The sequence below is a fragment of the Camelus dromedarius genome, chromosome 8 (assembly GCF_036321535.1).
Source record: "Camelus dromedarius isolate mCamDro1 chromosome 8, mCamDro1.pat, whole genome shotgun sequence".
Lineage (NCBI taxonomy): Eukaryota > Metazoa > Chordata > Mammalia > Artiodactyla > Camelidae > Camelus > Camelus dromedarius.
The window spans coordinates 50,176,785-50,192,193 of NC_087443.1; the positions used below are offsets into that span (position 1 = coordinate 50,176,785).

Genomic DNA, 15,409 nt, shown 5'->3' on the forward strand with positions numbered 1-15,409 from the left:
GACACTGACAGCTGCAGGCTGTCTGCTGACGTACACCCTGCAGCTGACGCCCTCTGGATGGCACACCTCTGTGTTCACCACACTCCCGTTCTTGCTTCTTGTTCTCCATACTGAGCACTGTATGTGATGGTTTCTGTGAAAGGGCTCCCAAAAGTGGTCCTTCCCCACCCACAGATTTAAGAAGCCAGACAACATGCTACAGTAGATAGGACTCGAGATTAATAATTATATCAGATTTTGGAGTACAGAAACAATGTTACAACTAACATTACCAAGAATGGTAATATAAACTACCTGGCTGATTGTATAAATCTAAATTTAATTAATATATTGCAGAATATTTGTTTCAAGCATGAATTAAATGCAACAGCCTTATACTAGTTTTAATTCAGTACAACAACAGAAAACTCTATAATGGTTCTTAACATCTTAAAGATTACCAGACTAGTACTTAAAACTCTATGATTTTCTCCCAACCTCTAGGCCTTCAATTTACATGAATAATGATTCCTTGAGATATAAACTATTATATGCAAAATAGACAAACAACAAGGTCCTATGGTACAGCACGGGGAACTATATTCAATATCTTGTAATAGCCTTTAATGAAAAAGAGTATGAAAAGAAATATATAACTGAATTACTATGCTGTACACCAGAAACGAATACTACATTGTAAATCAACTATACAAAGAAAGAAAGAAAGAAAGAAAGAAAGAAAGAAAGAAAGAAAGAAAGAAAGGGAGGAAAAGGGTCTCTTGGACACAGCCTCATTATCAAAACAGTTACATACCCTTAGTGCAGGTTTCTCAACCCAAGCACTCTTGACATTTTGGACCCGACAATTCTTTGTCATGGGGCTGTCCTGTGCACTGCAGGATGTTTACCAGCACCCTGGCCTCTACTCAGAATGTCTCCAGACATCGCCAAATGCCACCCCGCTCCACTGCCAGGGATCAAAATCAGCCCATTGAGGACCACTGATCTCATGAGTTGTCAAATTCTGCTTATTCTCCCTCATTCCTGTCTTTCAAATGCCTCCGCATATCTCCTTCATCTTTCGTCACTTGTGCCAACATCTCTTTCCTGGACGGCAGCCCAAACCCTCCTAACTGATTCTCCTGAATTCCCATTTGGCCACCTTCAGTCCTTTCTACACTCAGAATGGTCAGAATGACCTCACTGGGACACAAATCAGATCCTGATGCTTCAGACTGTTTAACATGACCTAGGAGACCCTGCATACACTGGCCCTTCTTAGAGTCTCTCCTTTCCTCCCACCGGTGCATCCCTCATGAAAGGCAGACTGAACTTCTCTCTACAACTTTCAACGCATCACACATGCTTTTTCACACCTCTGAGCATTACTGTTTTTCTAGGGTTTTCTTTGCTCACCCAGCCTCCCTCATTCTTTAAGTCTTCAGATAATAGTCAACTCCTCCGGGAAGCTTTCCCTGATGACCTGAATCTGGGCTTTTCTTAAGTGTTTCCCCTACAGCTGGACACTTACCACACTGCACGGCAATGCCCTCTGTATTTGTTTGTATTCTCCACTAGACTGTTGCTCTGGGACAGCAAAGACCATGTCTGCCTAATCTTGCACTGACTCCCAAATATCTGGTACTATAGCTTTCATATACCAGGTGCTCATTAAATGTTGTTCAAGGTCAAGGTATGGAAGGAAGGAACCTAGGAGGGAAGGAAGGATGAGAGTTGGCAGAGAAGGGACTGGAAGATAAAGAAGTGAAATGGTTGAGTAGCAACTTCAAGAACATGAATGAGGAAGAGAAGAGGAAGAATGGATGGCAGCCACATAGGCGCACGTGGCTAGATATGGTCAAGCAGAGATGTGAAGCATCTGAGGGGAAGAATTAGTAAAAGGGAGATGCAGAAGCCGGAGATGTGGAACAACCCAGGATGATGATGAGATATTTTGGAACTGTAAATCGCAATCTCTTCTCTTCTCTAAATCATTCTGGAGGATTGAATATTTGTGTGGCTGTGTTTGCCCCTGTGACTTCTTTACACATCTTGTTTTGCTGTTGTTTTCTGCTTGATGGGTTTTTGAAACTGACTTAAGAGAGTCATCTCAGTCAAAATTTAGGTATGTGAAATTCAAGAGTAACACCTAAGAGTCTTGTCTAAACATGTGAGTAGGCTTGTCAGAGGCAAAATTTAACAACCACATACATGTTTCTGACTGATTGTGACTTTCACAAAATATGGGAAGAATCACTGTATTTTAATTTGTTCTCAAAAGGGAAAGGACCATGGAACTTTTCAAATGGTAAAGTTTCATGATTTATGCCTTCTAAACACAGGCCCTTAAAGAAAACAAATTTTATTGGAAGTACATGTAATTCTCTTTCCAGAAATTAGTTTTGTCGTCCTTTGGAATATTTGCTCATCAGACAGATATCAGAGGAACTGGCTTCTGATCTCTGATTCCCACGCTGAGAGTTTTGATAAAGCTTCTTAATCTCTCAGGATCTTGGTTTCCTTAGCTATAAAATAAGCGTTTTAGTAAGCATGACTGTATGAATCAGAGTGGAGTGGACTGGGTCATGCTGCAATAGCAAGTAACTCCAAACATCCTTCAGGAGTTGATAGGTTTTGATCATAATACCACCCAAGTGTTATATGTTATGAAATAACATTCTCAAAGATATTTTCTCTCAAGGGGTCAATATATTTTCTTCTCTGCTTTAAAACTCTTCTCTGGCTCTTGTACAGCGGAAAGCTGACTATATCTGATATTTGGTAAAGACTTTTTTCTGGTTGATGAAGCTATCCACTAAATCAGTGCAGTGAGTAATCCACTGGGCAGTGTAGCCTGGTGGTTAAAAGCACTGCCACTTAACCATGTGACTCTGGACATATTATGCAACCTCTGTGTGTTATTATAAGGATTAAATAACTCAATGAAAAGTGCTTGAAATAATGCCAACAAGCACAGAGTAAGGGCTCAGCTAACATAAGCAATTATTTACAGGAATTCAACTGTTGTTAAGAGAGATCCACAGTTCCACAGGACTCTGGACATCTATTGCAATTAAGTTAATTTGGACCCAGAAGACTTAGAAAAAAATAGGTCTCAGAGCTGGGGGGTTTCCTTGAACATTTAAAACAAATATTGCTTTTCAAGTATCAACTCCAACTCCAGATGTCAATTTACTAATACAATGTCATGCAATTTTACAATGAAATATGATTCTGAACATAGATAATGTGTTTGGTAATAAGATGTCTCAAAGAAAAAATATATAATCAATGCACATTAACAAACACAGGGGGTAAATAAAATAAGAATGACTGCTTTAATAGCCGGCACAACTTTAAGCTTTAAATTTTATGTGTAAGGAAGCATCATCAGTTAAAGGCAAGAGCTGAAATACGGTTTTTTAAATGGCCTAGATTATAATTGTAGCATTTTTCGTAAAGCAAAAACCAGGAACCAATATAAATGTCCATCAATAAAAATGCTTTAAATAAACTATGGACACATCCATATGGTGAAATTTTAAGCAGCTACTTCTCAATGAGGTAGAACCATATTGTTGATAGTATTAAGCGAAAAAAAAAAGTTCAAAATAGTATGTACAGTATGATCCTCTTGGTGTAAATGGAAAGAATATGCTTTATTTATGGGTATAAGGTTTTAATGGAAAATTTCTGGACAGATTTCAAGACAACATGTGAATATCCAATTACCTATGCATCAATTATTTGAATGTCTTTTTTATTTTTAGAGAAGGAAGTAATTGGGTTTATTTATTTTACTTATTTTTTAAGTGGAGGTACTAGGGATTGAACCTAGGACCTTGTGAATGCTAGGCAAGCACTCTACCACTGAGCTATCCACCTGCACCAGTTATTGAAGAAATTGTCTTTTATCCATTGAACATAATGGATTAAAGAAACTATAAGACCTGAAACCATGAAACTCCTAGAAGAAAACATAGTAATAAAGCTCCATGACATGGGTGTTGGTAATGATTTTTTGGATATGACACCTAAAGCACAAGCAACAAAATAAAAACTAAACAAGTGGGACTACATCAAACTAAAAAGCTGCACAGCAAAATAAACCATCAAGAAAGTGAAGAGAATGGGAAAAAATATTTGCAAACCATGTATCTGATAAGGGGTTAAATATCCAAAACATATAAAGAATTCATACAATTTAATAGTAAATACAAACTTGTGGTTGCCAGGGGGATGGGGAATGGGAAGGGACAGACTGGGATTTCAAAATGTAGAATAGATAAACAATACAATAAACAGTACAGTAGATTGTACTGTGTAGCACAGGGAAATATATACAGGATCTTATGGTGGCTCACAGCGAAAGAGAATGTGACAATGAATGTATGTATGTTCATGTATAACTGAAAAATTGTGCTCTACACTGAAATTTGACACAACACTGTAGAATAACTATAACTCAATAAAAAAAGTTTAAAAAAATAATAAAAACAAAACCAACCAACAAACAAAAAAACCCAAAAAACAAAAAACCCAATTTTAAAAATGAGCAAAGACCTAAACATATTTTTTCAAAGAAAATATACAAAAGGCCAACAAGTACACAAAAAGATGGTCAACATCACTAATTAGGGAAATGCAAGTTAAAACCACAATGAGATATTACCTCATGCCTGTTACAATAGCCATCATCAGAAAGACAAGAGATAACAAATGCTGGCACAGATGTGGAGAAAAGGGAACTTCTGTGCACTGTTGATGGGACTGTAAACTGATGCAGCCACTACAGAAAATAATATGGGTAAAAACAGAACTACTATGTGATCCAGCAATTCCACTACTGGGAATAGATCTGAAGAAAATAAGAGCACTCACTAGAAAAGATATCTGCACCCCCATGTTCACAGCAGCATGATTTATAACAGCCAAGACGTAGACGCAACCCAAGTATCCACTGATGGATGGATGAGTGGATAAAGAAGGTGAGATGTGTATATACAATGGAATATTATTCAGCCAGAAAAAATGAGGAAATCTTACCATTTGCAACAATATGAATGGACCTTGAAGGCATTCTTCTAAGTGAAATAAGTTAGACAGAAAAAGACAAATACTATATGATCTCACCTAATGTGAAATCAAAAACAGCAGCAACTACAACTGAACTCATATAAAGAAAGATCAGATCTGTGGTTACTAGAGGCAGCCGGTGGGGGAAAGGGGAACTGGAGGAAGCTGGTCAAGAGATACAAACTTCCAGTTATAAGATAAATGAGTCCCAGGGATGTGATGTAGAGCACGATGACTGCAGCTAACACTGTACTATGATAATACTAAAGCCGGTAAGAGAATGAATCCCAAGCGTTCTCATCACAAGGGGAAAAAACTTTCCTTTTTTTCTTTTCTTCTTCCTTTTCTTTTTATTGTTGTTATACGAGAAGATGGGTGTTGGCTGAACCTACTGTGGTAATCATTTCATAACATACGTAAATCAAGTCATCATGCTGTACGCCTTAAACCTCTACAGTGATCTATTATCAATTATTTCTCAGTAAAACTGGGGGGAAAAAAAGAGAAAAAAAAGAATAATTGCCCAGGAGGCACAGATCCCCTGAATCAACAAATCACCGTGCAGGCTGCTTTCCTTGCCTCTGTCTCCCGTTCTCTTGGCTGCTGCCTAGTGTGTGACACTTAGATGCCAAGGCTGGTCTTCCCACTTCCTCCTCTAAGCTTATTCTGCTCAGGTATGCTCCTCTCAGCCTCTCCCAGGAACCTCTGAAATCAAGCCTTTGCTGCTAGCCACAACCCTCTTTTCTGGTTTCCAACAGCCTTTCTTATAAAGCACTGAGCTCACTGTAGAAGTTTCCTCTCACAGGAATGATGAGAGCTTCTACACGTCAGACCCAAGATGAGCCTCCTCACCCCTGCATGGCCTCCTCACTCCCAGAACACACGATCCTAATAGACACGGGAGAAAACTCAGACTCAGCAATCATAATATGTTAAATAAATCTACGGCTTATTATGACACATAATCGACTAACTCTTATTGTAGCAAACGCAAACATCCGGCTTCTTTCCTGCATTATATATTGTTATGAGGGGAACATCCATGCTCTTACTGATGAGGCCATTGAGTCAAGTTATGCAGCGCAGATCGCTTTCTTTTGGCGCCAAGGGAGTGTTGCCAAAGAGCAATGAAGAGTTCAGTTCAAAAGCAGGCACCTCTAGAGGAAAGAGCTAGCACATGCAGGTCTCAAGTGTGTATTTATTCCAAATGTGAATGAGACGAATGTGTCTCAGCGTATGCACATTTAACTTATTAAGCTTTATCAACACTATGCTCTTGGGTAAATGAAAAAGAGAAGACATGACTGAGTAAGATGAGAGAATCTCTGGATTTATCCCTGTTTCCCTCCTTCAACCTAGAAATCAGCCTCCACTCCCACAGCCAAATACAAAATGAAGCAAAAGTATGTAAATCCTAGGTTTTAAGCTTCCAAGGGCTCAGGATTCTGGTGAGCTGAGAGGTTTCCAAGGACTATTTTGAGCTTATAAATTTGTCCTTTGTGGGATGAGCTGCTTAGGAAAATAAATGTCTGGAATAGCCATGATATTTAGTCTAAAAATGTCCTAACTCTCCAGGTTTACGTGTCAGATATAAAAGAGACCACTATCCTGGACTTTCAACTGTCAGAAAATCACATTCCTTGCAAAGAAAAAGATGTCTGAGCAGTCAAAGGAAATACACACCAACAAGCACAAAGCCTACATATACACGTATATTTTCACAATGACAGGTTCAGAAATGGAATGTAGCCAACTTAGGAAAACAGACGAGCCAGATCATCTAATAATAAAGCAAGAAGAAAATGCAACCTACCTGGTTACTGCCCGGGTGCAGATGGTAACGAGGAAACAGCCGGCCACAATCATCCAGCCCCAGCCTCCATCCGGAGGGGAGGTAGACTGAGCTCTATTTACTTTTGCCATAGTTTCGATTCTTTTTTCTTCTTTTCCAAGTTACTCCAACAGCCCAGTTATGATCTTGGAAAAGTCTGCTGTCCAGTGACTTCCTGTTGGCATTCAAGATTGGCAGGGAGTGCTACCTGGCACATGGGTTACCGGCCATCTAAAACCAAAAATCAGGACATATTTGTATATTACTGCCATTTCCAAAGGTTAATTTTTCACTTGGTGAAAATGATTTTACTTTGCTGTTAAACGTGATTATCTGTAACTATGAATACTGGACTGGGGCAAAGACCATTAGATGTCCTTGGAACCCATCTCCCTTCTTCTTTTGAGAGTAGATTCTCTCAACTTTTTGCCACATCCACATCCATCCAGTTTGATTCCTTATTCCCCAGTCGCTCTTGAAGATAGATGTGGCAACACGGTTTAGTCTAGACTAATGGAATGTGAGCAGAAGGAATACATGCCACTTCGGGTTCATCAGCTTAGAGGCAAAGGCCCTTTCCCAAGACGGCCACCACCTCCTCTCACAGCCTAGAACATGGATGTGGAGATGAGACAGCTCCAACCACACAGGCCCAGACATCACCCTGGGGGCTGGCAGAGCTGCAGGACAGAAGGAGCCTGGGGCCTCAGTGACTGTGGAGAAGGGATGCCTCTCCAGCTCTGGACATCACATACCCCTCACTGTGACACCGAAGGTAAATAAGCTTCAGTTTTATTTGTGTATCTGTATTTTGGAGTCTTTCCACTACAACAGCTCAGACTACATCCTAATTATGGTACTGAATGAGTCTGACAGTGACTGCTTGAAGAAGCACACTGCCACGTTGCACACTGCCTATGGAGAGGGCCACGTGGCAGGGAACTGTGGGCAGCCTGCAGGAGCTGAAGATAGCCTCCAGGGACAGCAAAAAGCTAAGGCTGTCAGCCCAACAGAAAGGAAATGGATTTTGCCAACAACCCAAGTTTAGCGTGGCAACAGATTTTTCCCTAGTTGAGCCTCCAGGTGAGAACACAGCCTGGCTGACACTCTGACTGCAGCCCTGTGAGACCCTGAGCCAAGCACCCAGCTAAACTATGCCTGGATTTGACCCCACAAGAACTGGGAGATCGAGTCTTCCTTGAGGTAGCCTTCGGCATGTTGAACAAGCTTCATAATTATGATTAGGGATGAATTTTTTAAGAGGCTAAATAAGAATTTTAACAGATGATTTTTCCACTGGATTGAGCCAATCACCCAGTTGCTGGTACAATTTTATTATGATCACAAGAAGAAATTTTAAGTAATATTAATTTAAAAAATAAGAAAATAGGAAAAAATTAGGTAATATTAATTAAATGAAACACTTCAAATACAACCAAGCGTACATTGTTCGGTGAATGGAGGCTATGCACCACCTGGTAAATTATGGGCAAACCAAAGTGTCTGATAAGAAAGTTTTACTTTAAAACCACAACTTTCTCAAGAAAATGGCTCAGAGTAGACTCTTGCAAGTGTGCAATCTTTGCAGCCACAGGAACAAAGTGGCAGCCTGTGAGCTCAGAGGCAAACGCAGAGCGAAGACAGTGAGGCCAAGGCAGCAAGAGAGATTTCACACAGACCACCTAGGTTTGGGCACTTTCAGGACTCAGCTTTGCCTCCCTCTTCATCTTAATTAGCCATCCCATGAATGCAGGGGCGCTGACAATGGAGATGGAGTGAACATCTGGAGAGTATAAATCCATCAGAAGTATCAGAAGAGCAGTATTAGTACAAATATTACGCTTACTGTGACAGAAATTCAAAATTATTGTCTGAAATGGTAACACTGCTAATCACTGGCCTGAGGACAGAGTAGCAGCCAAAGCACTGGGCTAAGTGAAAACAATATGGCAGTAGCTTCTCAGAGCATTACCACAGGAAGCAGCGTTACAGACAGTATCTCATTTAACCCTTACAACAACCATAGAAGGTAGGTATTATTATCCCTATTTTACAGATAAAGCAACTCATCCTAGAGCGATTAAATACTTTTCCCAATTATTAGTAGCACTACCAAGCAGCAGAAATGAGATATGAACTTTAGTCTTACTCCAAGACCAGTTTTCCTAACCAATGCCCTACACTGCTTCCCCTGCCTTCCCTTATTCCTCGATGTCAATTCATGGACATTTTCATCTAATCATACACATATAATTCTTGAAAGCACACCAGGAGGGCAACATTAATGGCAGCCTGACGCAGCTAGAAATGCAGTTCTTTAGAGGTACCATTGGTATTTCCCCGAAACATGCCTGTAGGCCAAGGACTCAATCAGCCAGGGAATTAGCCCTGATTTCAAAGCAACCAAAGGAGTCTCCAATACTCTTGGACCTTCAGGACCAACCCCTCCCAAACATAACTTTGTGTATGGGTAAGTATTTTTAATAGTCAACTTCTTTCTTCCCCAACAGTAAACACACAAAGAAAAGATCTACCATACTTGTATTTTTGCTTTAAATGTACACAGCCTACTGCAGCAGACAGAGCTGGTTGCCTATCCCAGATCCATAGCTCACCCCTTCCTCCAGTCTATCATAAGCCTGGCTTTGTTCAGGGATCTACACTATCTGCTCTTTCTCCAGCAGCTGTTTGCTTCAGGGAAGGTGGTCCAATCCCCTGTTTCAGGGAACGGCTTCTGATTGGTCTCCCTTTCCCTTGTCAGTAAATGCTTAGGGAGAGGAGGTGAAGCAATTCCAGCCAATGAGCTATGAGGGAAAGTCCTTTGGAAAAGGATTCCTTGCTCCTAATAAAAGACACAGAAAGAACAACCTCTTCTTCCATAGACATTTTGAATCTGGATACGACACCTGGAACTACAGCCATCACTTCTTAGCCATGAGGAAGCTGGCTTGAGGACAAAGTCAAGAAACCATCGGTCAAGCACAGTAGAAAGAGGAAGAGAACATGGAACTTTAATGACATGGCTGAAACACCAAATTAACCAATTCTGGAGCCCCCCTGCCTAGCTTATTAGGTAACATAATACATTTACTTATTGCTGGAACTATTGAGATTTCTGTAATTTCTGCCAAAAGAATCCAAATGGATATATGCCTTCTACAGTGGTATGCTGCAACCATGTTCAGTGATGTCATGTCGGTGGTCTGAAACTGGCCATAGTAGGAGTGCCTCTACCACAGAAACCATACACTGGTACACTCCACATCAAATACTGTAGTTTTTACAACCTCTGAGAGAACCAGTCATTAAACGTTTACTAGCACCCCACTGCAACGTCGGGGTAATTTAAGATGTATACAATAAATATTTCTATGAAATATGAAGTAAAGCCAAAGAACTAGAAAAGAATTGAAATATCTATACAGTGAGCTAGCAACTTAGCTAACTTGTTATCTTTTTGATGAGATAATTTGTCTGTGTCGGGGAGGGTGTAGAGCTCAGTGGTAGAGTGTGTGCTTAGCATGCACGAGGTCCTGGGTTCAATCCCCAGTACCTCTATTAAGAAGGAAAACAAAATTTTTTTAGAAGATAATTTGTGTGTCTTATCTTATTAATAAACTACAGCCCTCAAGCAAAATTTGGCCTGCTGCCTCTTTTAGTAAATAAAACTTTACTGAAACACTACCATATCCATTTATTTGCATTTTGTCTTTGCTTGCATGCCACAAAGGCAATTGAATAGCTGTGACTGAGAAAATAAAAGGATCTAGGTCAGCAAAACCTAAAATATTTACTATCTTGCCTTTTACACAGAAAGTATGCAGACCCCTGTTCTGGGAAGATGTGATGCATTGGTCTGCAGAATAAAATGTGAACATTTGGGAGGTAGTGGGAGATCATCGATATTTATGACTATGGTGGCAGAGGGGCAGGGTAGAAGAATGAAAAGAACTAGCAATCAGAGGGAGATCTGGGTCCTTCCAGGTCCTGACTCTGTCTCATGAGTTATATGAACTCAGGCAACCTATTGTACCTCTCTGAGCCTTAGTTTACTCATCCATAAATTGGGGTAATATTCTCACAGAATGTTGTATGGATTAAAGTGAGATAAAACATGAAGAGCACCTGGTACAGAAACATACATATTATTTGCCATGTGACTTAACTTGTTTTCATTTATTCATCTCTTATTAATTCAACAAATATTGTTCAAAAAGATACACCCCAATGCACCCCCAATGTTCATAGAAGCACTATTTACAATAGCCAAGACATGGAGACAGCCTAAATGTCCATCAATGGATGACTGGATAAAGAGGTGGTATATTTATACAATGGAATACTATTCAGCCATAAAAACCGACAACATAATGCCATTTGCAGCAACATAGATGCTCCTGGAGAATGTCATTCTAAGTGAAGTAAGCCAGAAAGAGAAAGAAAAATACCATATGAGATCGCTTATATGTGGAATCTAAAAAAAAAAAAAACACAAACAAAGCACAAATACAAAACAGAAATAGACTTGCAGACATAGAATACAAACTTGTGGTTGCCATGGGGGCGGAGGGTGGGAAGGGATAGACTGGGATTTCAACATTGTAGAATAGATAAACAAGATTATACTGTATAACACAAGGAAATATATATGAGATCTTATGGTAGCTCATGAAGAAAAAAATGTGACAATGAATATATGTATGTTCACGTAAAACTGAAAAATTATGCTCTACACTGGAATTTGATACAACACTGTAAAATGATTATAAATCAATAAAAAATGTTTAAAAAAAGAAGAAGTTGTGGTATATTTACACAATGGAATACTACTTAGCCATATAAAAGATTAAAATAATGCCATTTGCAGCGACATGGATGGACCTGGAGATTGTCATTCTAAGTGAAGTAAGTCAGAAAGAGAAAGAAAAATACCATATGATATCACTTATATGTGGAATCTAAAAAAAAGAAGACATAAATCAACTTATTTACAAAACAGAAACAGACTTGCAGGCATAGAAAACAAATTGATGGCTACTAGGGGATAAAGAGGGTGGCAAGGGATAAATTGGGAGTTTGAGATTAGCAGATACTAACTACTATATACAAAATAGATATACAACAAGTTTCTACTGTATAGCACAGGGAACTATATTCCATATCTTATAATAACCTATAATGAAAAAGAATATGAAAATGAATATATGTATGTATATGTTGTGACTGAAACATTATGCTGTACACCAGAAATTGACACAACATTGTAAACTGACTTTATTTCAATAAAAAAATATTTATTGTGTGCCCAATATGTACCAGGTTTTATTCTAGGAGCAGGTCTTAGAGCAGTGAAGGAAATGAACAGTGGCCCTGCCTTTAGGAAGCTTACATCCTAGTGGGATAGGCAGTCAATAAACTGTTGAACAATAATTTCTGAGCCTCAGCTTCTTGGTCTGTACAGGAAAAAAAAAAGTCCCCTACACCTACTTCATAGGATGGTAGTTAGATTCAGCTGGGGGCAGTGATGAGCAAATCAAACTTTAGGACATTTTTGTTAGGCTTACAGTGTTTTTAAAATGTTTGCTTTGGTTGCTACATGTAAATAGGAGTCACCTAATGCTGTAGACTGAATTTGTCCCCTCCAAATTCATATGCTGAAACTTAATCCTCAACGTGATGGTAATTTGGAGGTGGGGCCTTTAGGAAGTGATTAGGTCATGAGGGCTCTGCCCTTACATAACGGGATTCGTGCCTTTTTAAAACAGACCCCAGAGAGCTCCTTTGTCCCTTCTGACACATGAGGACACAGCGAAAACACAGCCACCCATGAACCAGGAAGAGAGATCTCACCAGACACTGAATCTGCCAGCACCTTGATCTTGGACTTCCCAGCCTCCAGAACCATGAAAACTAAAGCTTTGTTGTTTAAGCCACCCAGTCTGTGACATTTTTGTTATAGCAGCCTGAACTAAGATATCGAAAAATCCAGATTTCCAAATTGTCTTGAAAAACTGAAAGCAGTAAAGATACTGGGCTGGCATTCCTTCGTGGCAGCCTTCAGCTGGAGTCACGATCGGCACCCCTCCTTTGGATGAGGCCTGACCCCACCTTCCCTCCGTCCCTGACATCTGCACTGTCCAGCCCCTGTGCTGTTTCACGGACACCACCCGCTGGGCCCCTGGAGGCAGTCAGATCTTCCACTTTTGCCTGTACTGTGTTGCTGCAAGTCAAAGCTTCTTCAACAGTCACATGTGAGTCACGTTTATGGTATGCATGACGTCTAGCACTCTCTCTCACAATTCCAGCAGGACTCGCATTCGAGATTCTACCGACACCTGCGTATAAACACACACCGTGTAATAAACTCACCAACTGGACACATCAATTTCCTGACACTTCAATTAAGTGTTACGAGGTGACAGGATCAGTTGTCCAAGCGCAAAAGCCGAAGCTTAGGAACCTGTGCCTTGGTACAGTCCTGGCCCCTTCACGGGTGTTAACATCAAACAGTTCCCACGGTTAGACTGTCTTCCAACCTAAGGTGATAAACCCACCTGCCCATGAATGTCCAGGTGGAGACCAGCCTGGGTCAGCGCGGCCCAGGGCTGTGTAAGAATGCTGAGGCTGGCAGAGCTGTGCAACCGCCCTCTGGAGAGCAACGCGGTGCAACGGATCAAGAATTACAAAGTTATTTCTGCTCTCTGAAGAGCAATCTCAGTTCTGGGAAGTTATCCTAAGAAAACAATTTCAGAGAAGCTGAACACTATGGGCAAAGAAATAATAGCTGCATGATGAACAACGTATAAAACAGAAACAACCTAAATGCTCAACAACTGGGAAGCATTTAGAGAACTATGGTACATTAAACAAATGGGATGGTAGACAATTCTTTAAAATTATAAACAAGAAGATAATACTGGAAAACAGGAAAGCAAGATGCAATGCTAAAGCAAAAAGAAGAGTCTAAAATTGCATACATGTTGTGAGGGAAGCTATGTACAACTTATGTAAAAGTTGTATACTTGTAACTGTCACAAAAAATGGGGAGCATATGCAAAAACAAGCATAGGTGGGATGGTACAATTAAGTTGGGATTCATTTTTTACATTACATTTAATACCATTTTATATATAATTTTCTTAAAGAGATACTTCAGGCTGCTCCCCAAGTGTAAATATGGGCACAAAAATCTCTTTTGTATGGTTTCTCAAGGACTAAAGATAACCAGATCATTTACTGATGCTGCACATTGAAAACTGCGTGATTATCCCAGAAAAGGCACATTGAAGGTACCAAGCCCCAGGCAAAACAGAATGCTCTACTTCTTCACAAGGATAGCAAGCATCATTCATTTTCACCTTGCCTCTGCTCTCTCTAGATGCTTCCATTTTCATTTGTTTTAGTTGGACAACCTCTCTTCGGCATTACCACATTTTATAAGTTAAGACCTGATTTGTGAGGATCTCTTAAAAACTGTAATTGCATAGATCCAAATAAAAATATACAAGTAACAGCACAATGAGCAAAGGTCTGTTCTAAGAGTATAGCTGCATAAAACCACGGAACAAGGAACGTCCTCACAGGGTTCCAGGTGGGGAGAAATGACCTCTGCAGCCATCAGTGTGTGATACTGTTATTAATATTCCTCATGAGTGGCTGCCCTTGAGCCTCAAAGCCTCAGAAATGGGCACTGTTTTCCCCCTTTGTGATGATGAAGCTAAAGTCCAAAGAAGTGAAGAGCTCGCTGACAACACAGTATCTGGATCCAAATGAAGACAAGTGGCCCTGGCAGATTTGGCACAGTGCCCTTGCCCATCTGCCCTCCAGATTTCAAAATTGTTATTGGGCACTCGTGTCAACAAGCCGTCCAAGCCATGGCCAAGCTTAAGCACCCATTCAGGTGAGAGGCCATGACAAAAGGAAGCAGGGGGAAGGTTAACCAAGAAGTTAACTCAGGGGTATATTGCTGCTCGCAAAACAACACGTGAGTTTCTTTCAAAACAAGTCGTGTAAGAGATTTATATGTAGTCAGAAGACACGCACAGGTTAAACCAGGCTAACCTAGTTTCCTAGAGACTTTGGAGCAGCCTGCAGTTCCCTAGCATATCAGCCTGAGCATCTTGTAATTAACCCACCTGATATGACACACATATAGTGGAAAAAGTCTTCACTGAGTTAGTAGTATGCCTTAAACTACAAGCAAAGGAAGTATGTTACCACCATGTAATTCTTCATTTTACTACAGAGATTTCTATTTTATTTTGACATCCAGCCACTAAAATGTAATTGCATTTGGCATCATCTCATTTTGGCTGCAGAAAAAAAGTATTTGAAACAAATGAGGCTCTGTGTTACAATGTCCCTGTAAGGTCACTCCTTAACGGTGCAGGTTGGGAGACATTTTCAATTTCACTTTATCCTCTTTGCTTTCAAAAACCTAACGATTTGCAAGAATCACCTTCCAGTAAAGCACTCCATTTGTGGGGCAAATCTTTCATGGTGCCCTCAGGAAAGTTTTCTGAA

General features: G+C 40.2%; 1 protein-coding gene across 2 annotated transcripts in view; it reads right to left on the reverse strand.

Moving 5' to 3' along the window:
• Positions 1-15,409, reverse strand: part of SLC16A12 (solute carrier family 16 member 12) — a 92,798-nt gene that overhangs the window by 26,030 nt on the left and 51,359 nt on the right. For both annotated transcript variants that reach the window (XM_031461362.2, XM_031461359.2), the window contains exon 2: positions 6,869-7,117. In XM_031461362.2, coding sequence (XP_031317222.1) covers positions 6,869-6,978 — 110 coding nt within the window. In that variant the 5' untranslated portion in view covers positions 6,979-7,117. The remainder of the gene's footprint in view (positions 1-6,868; positions 7,118-15,409) is intronic.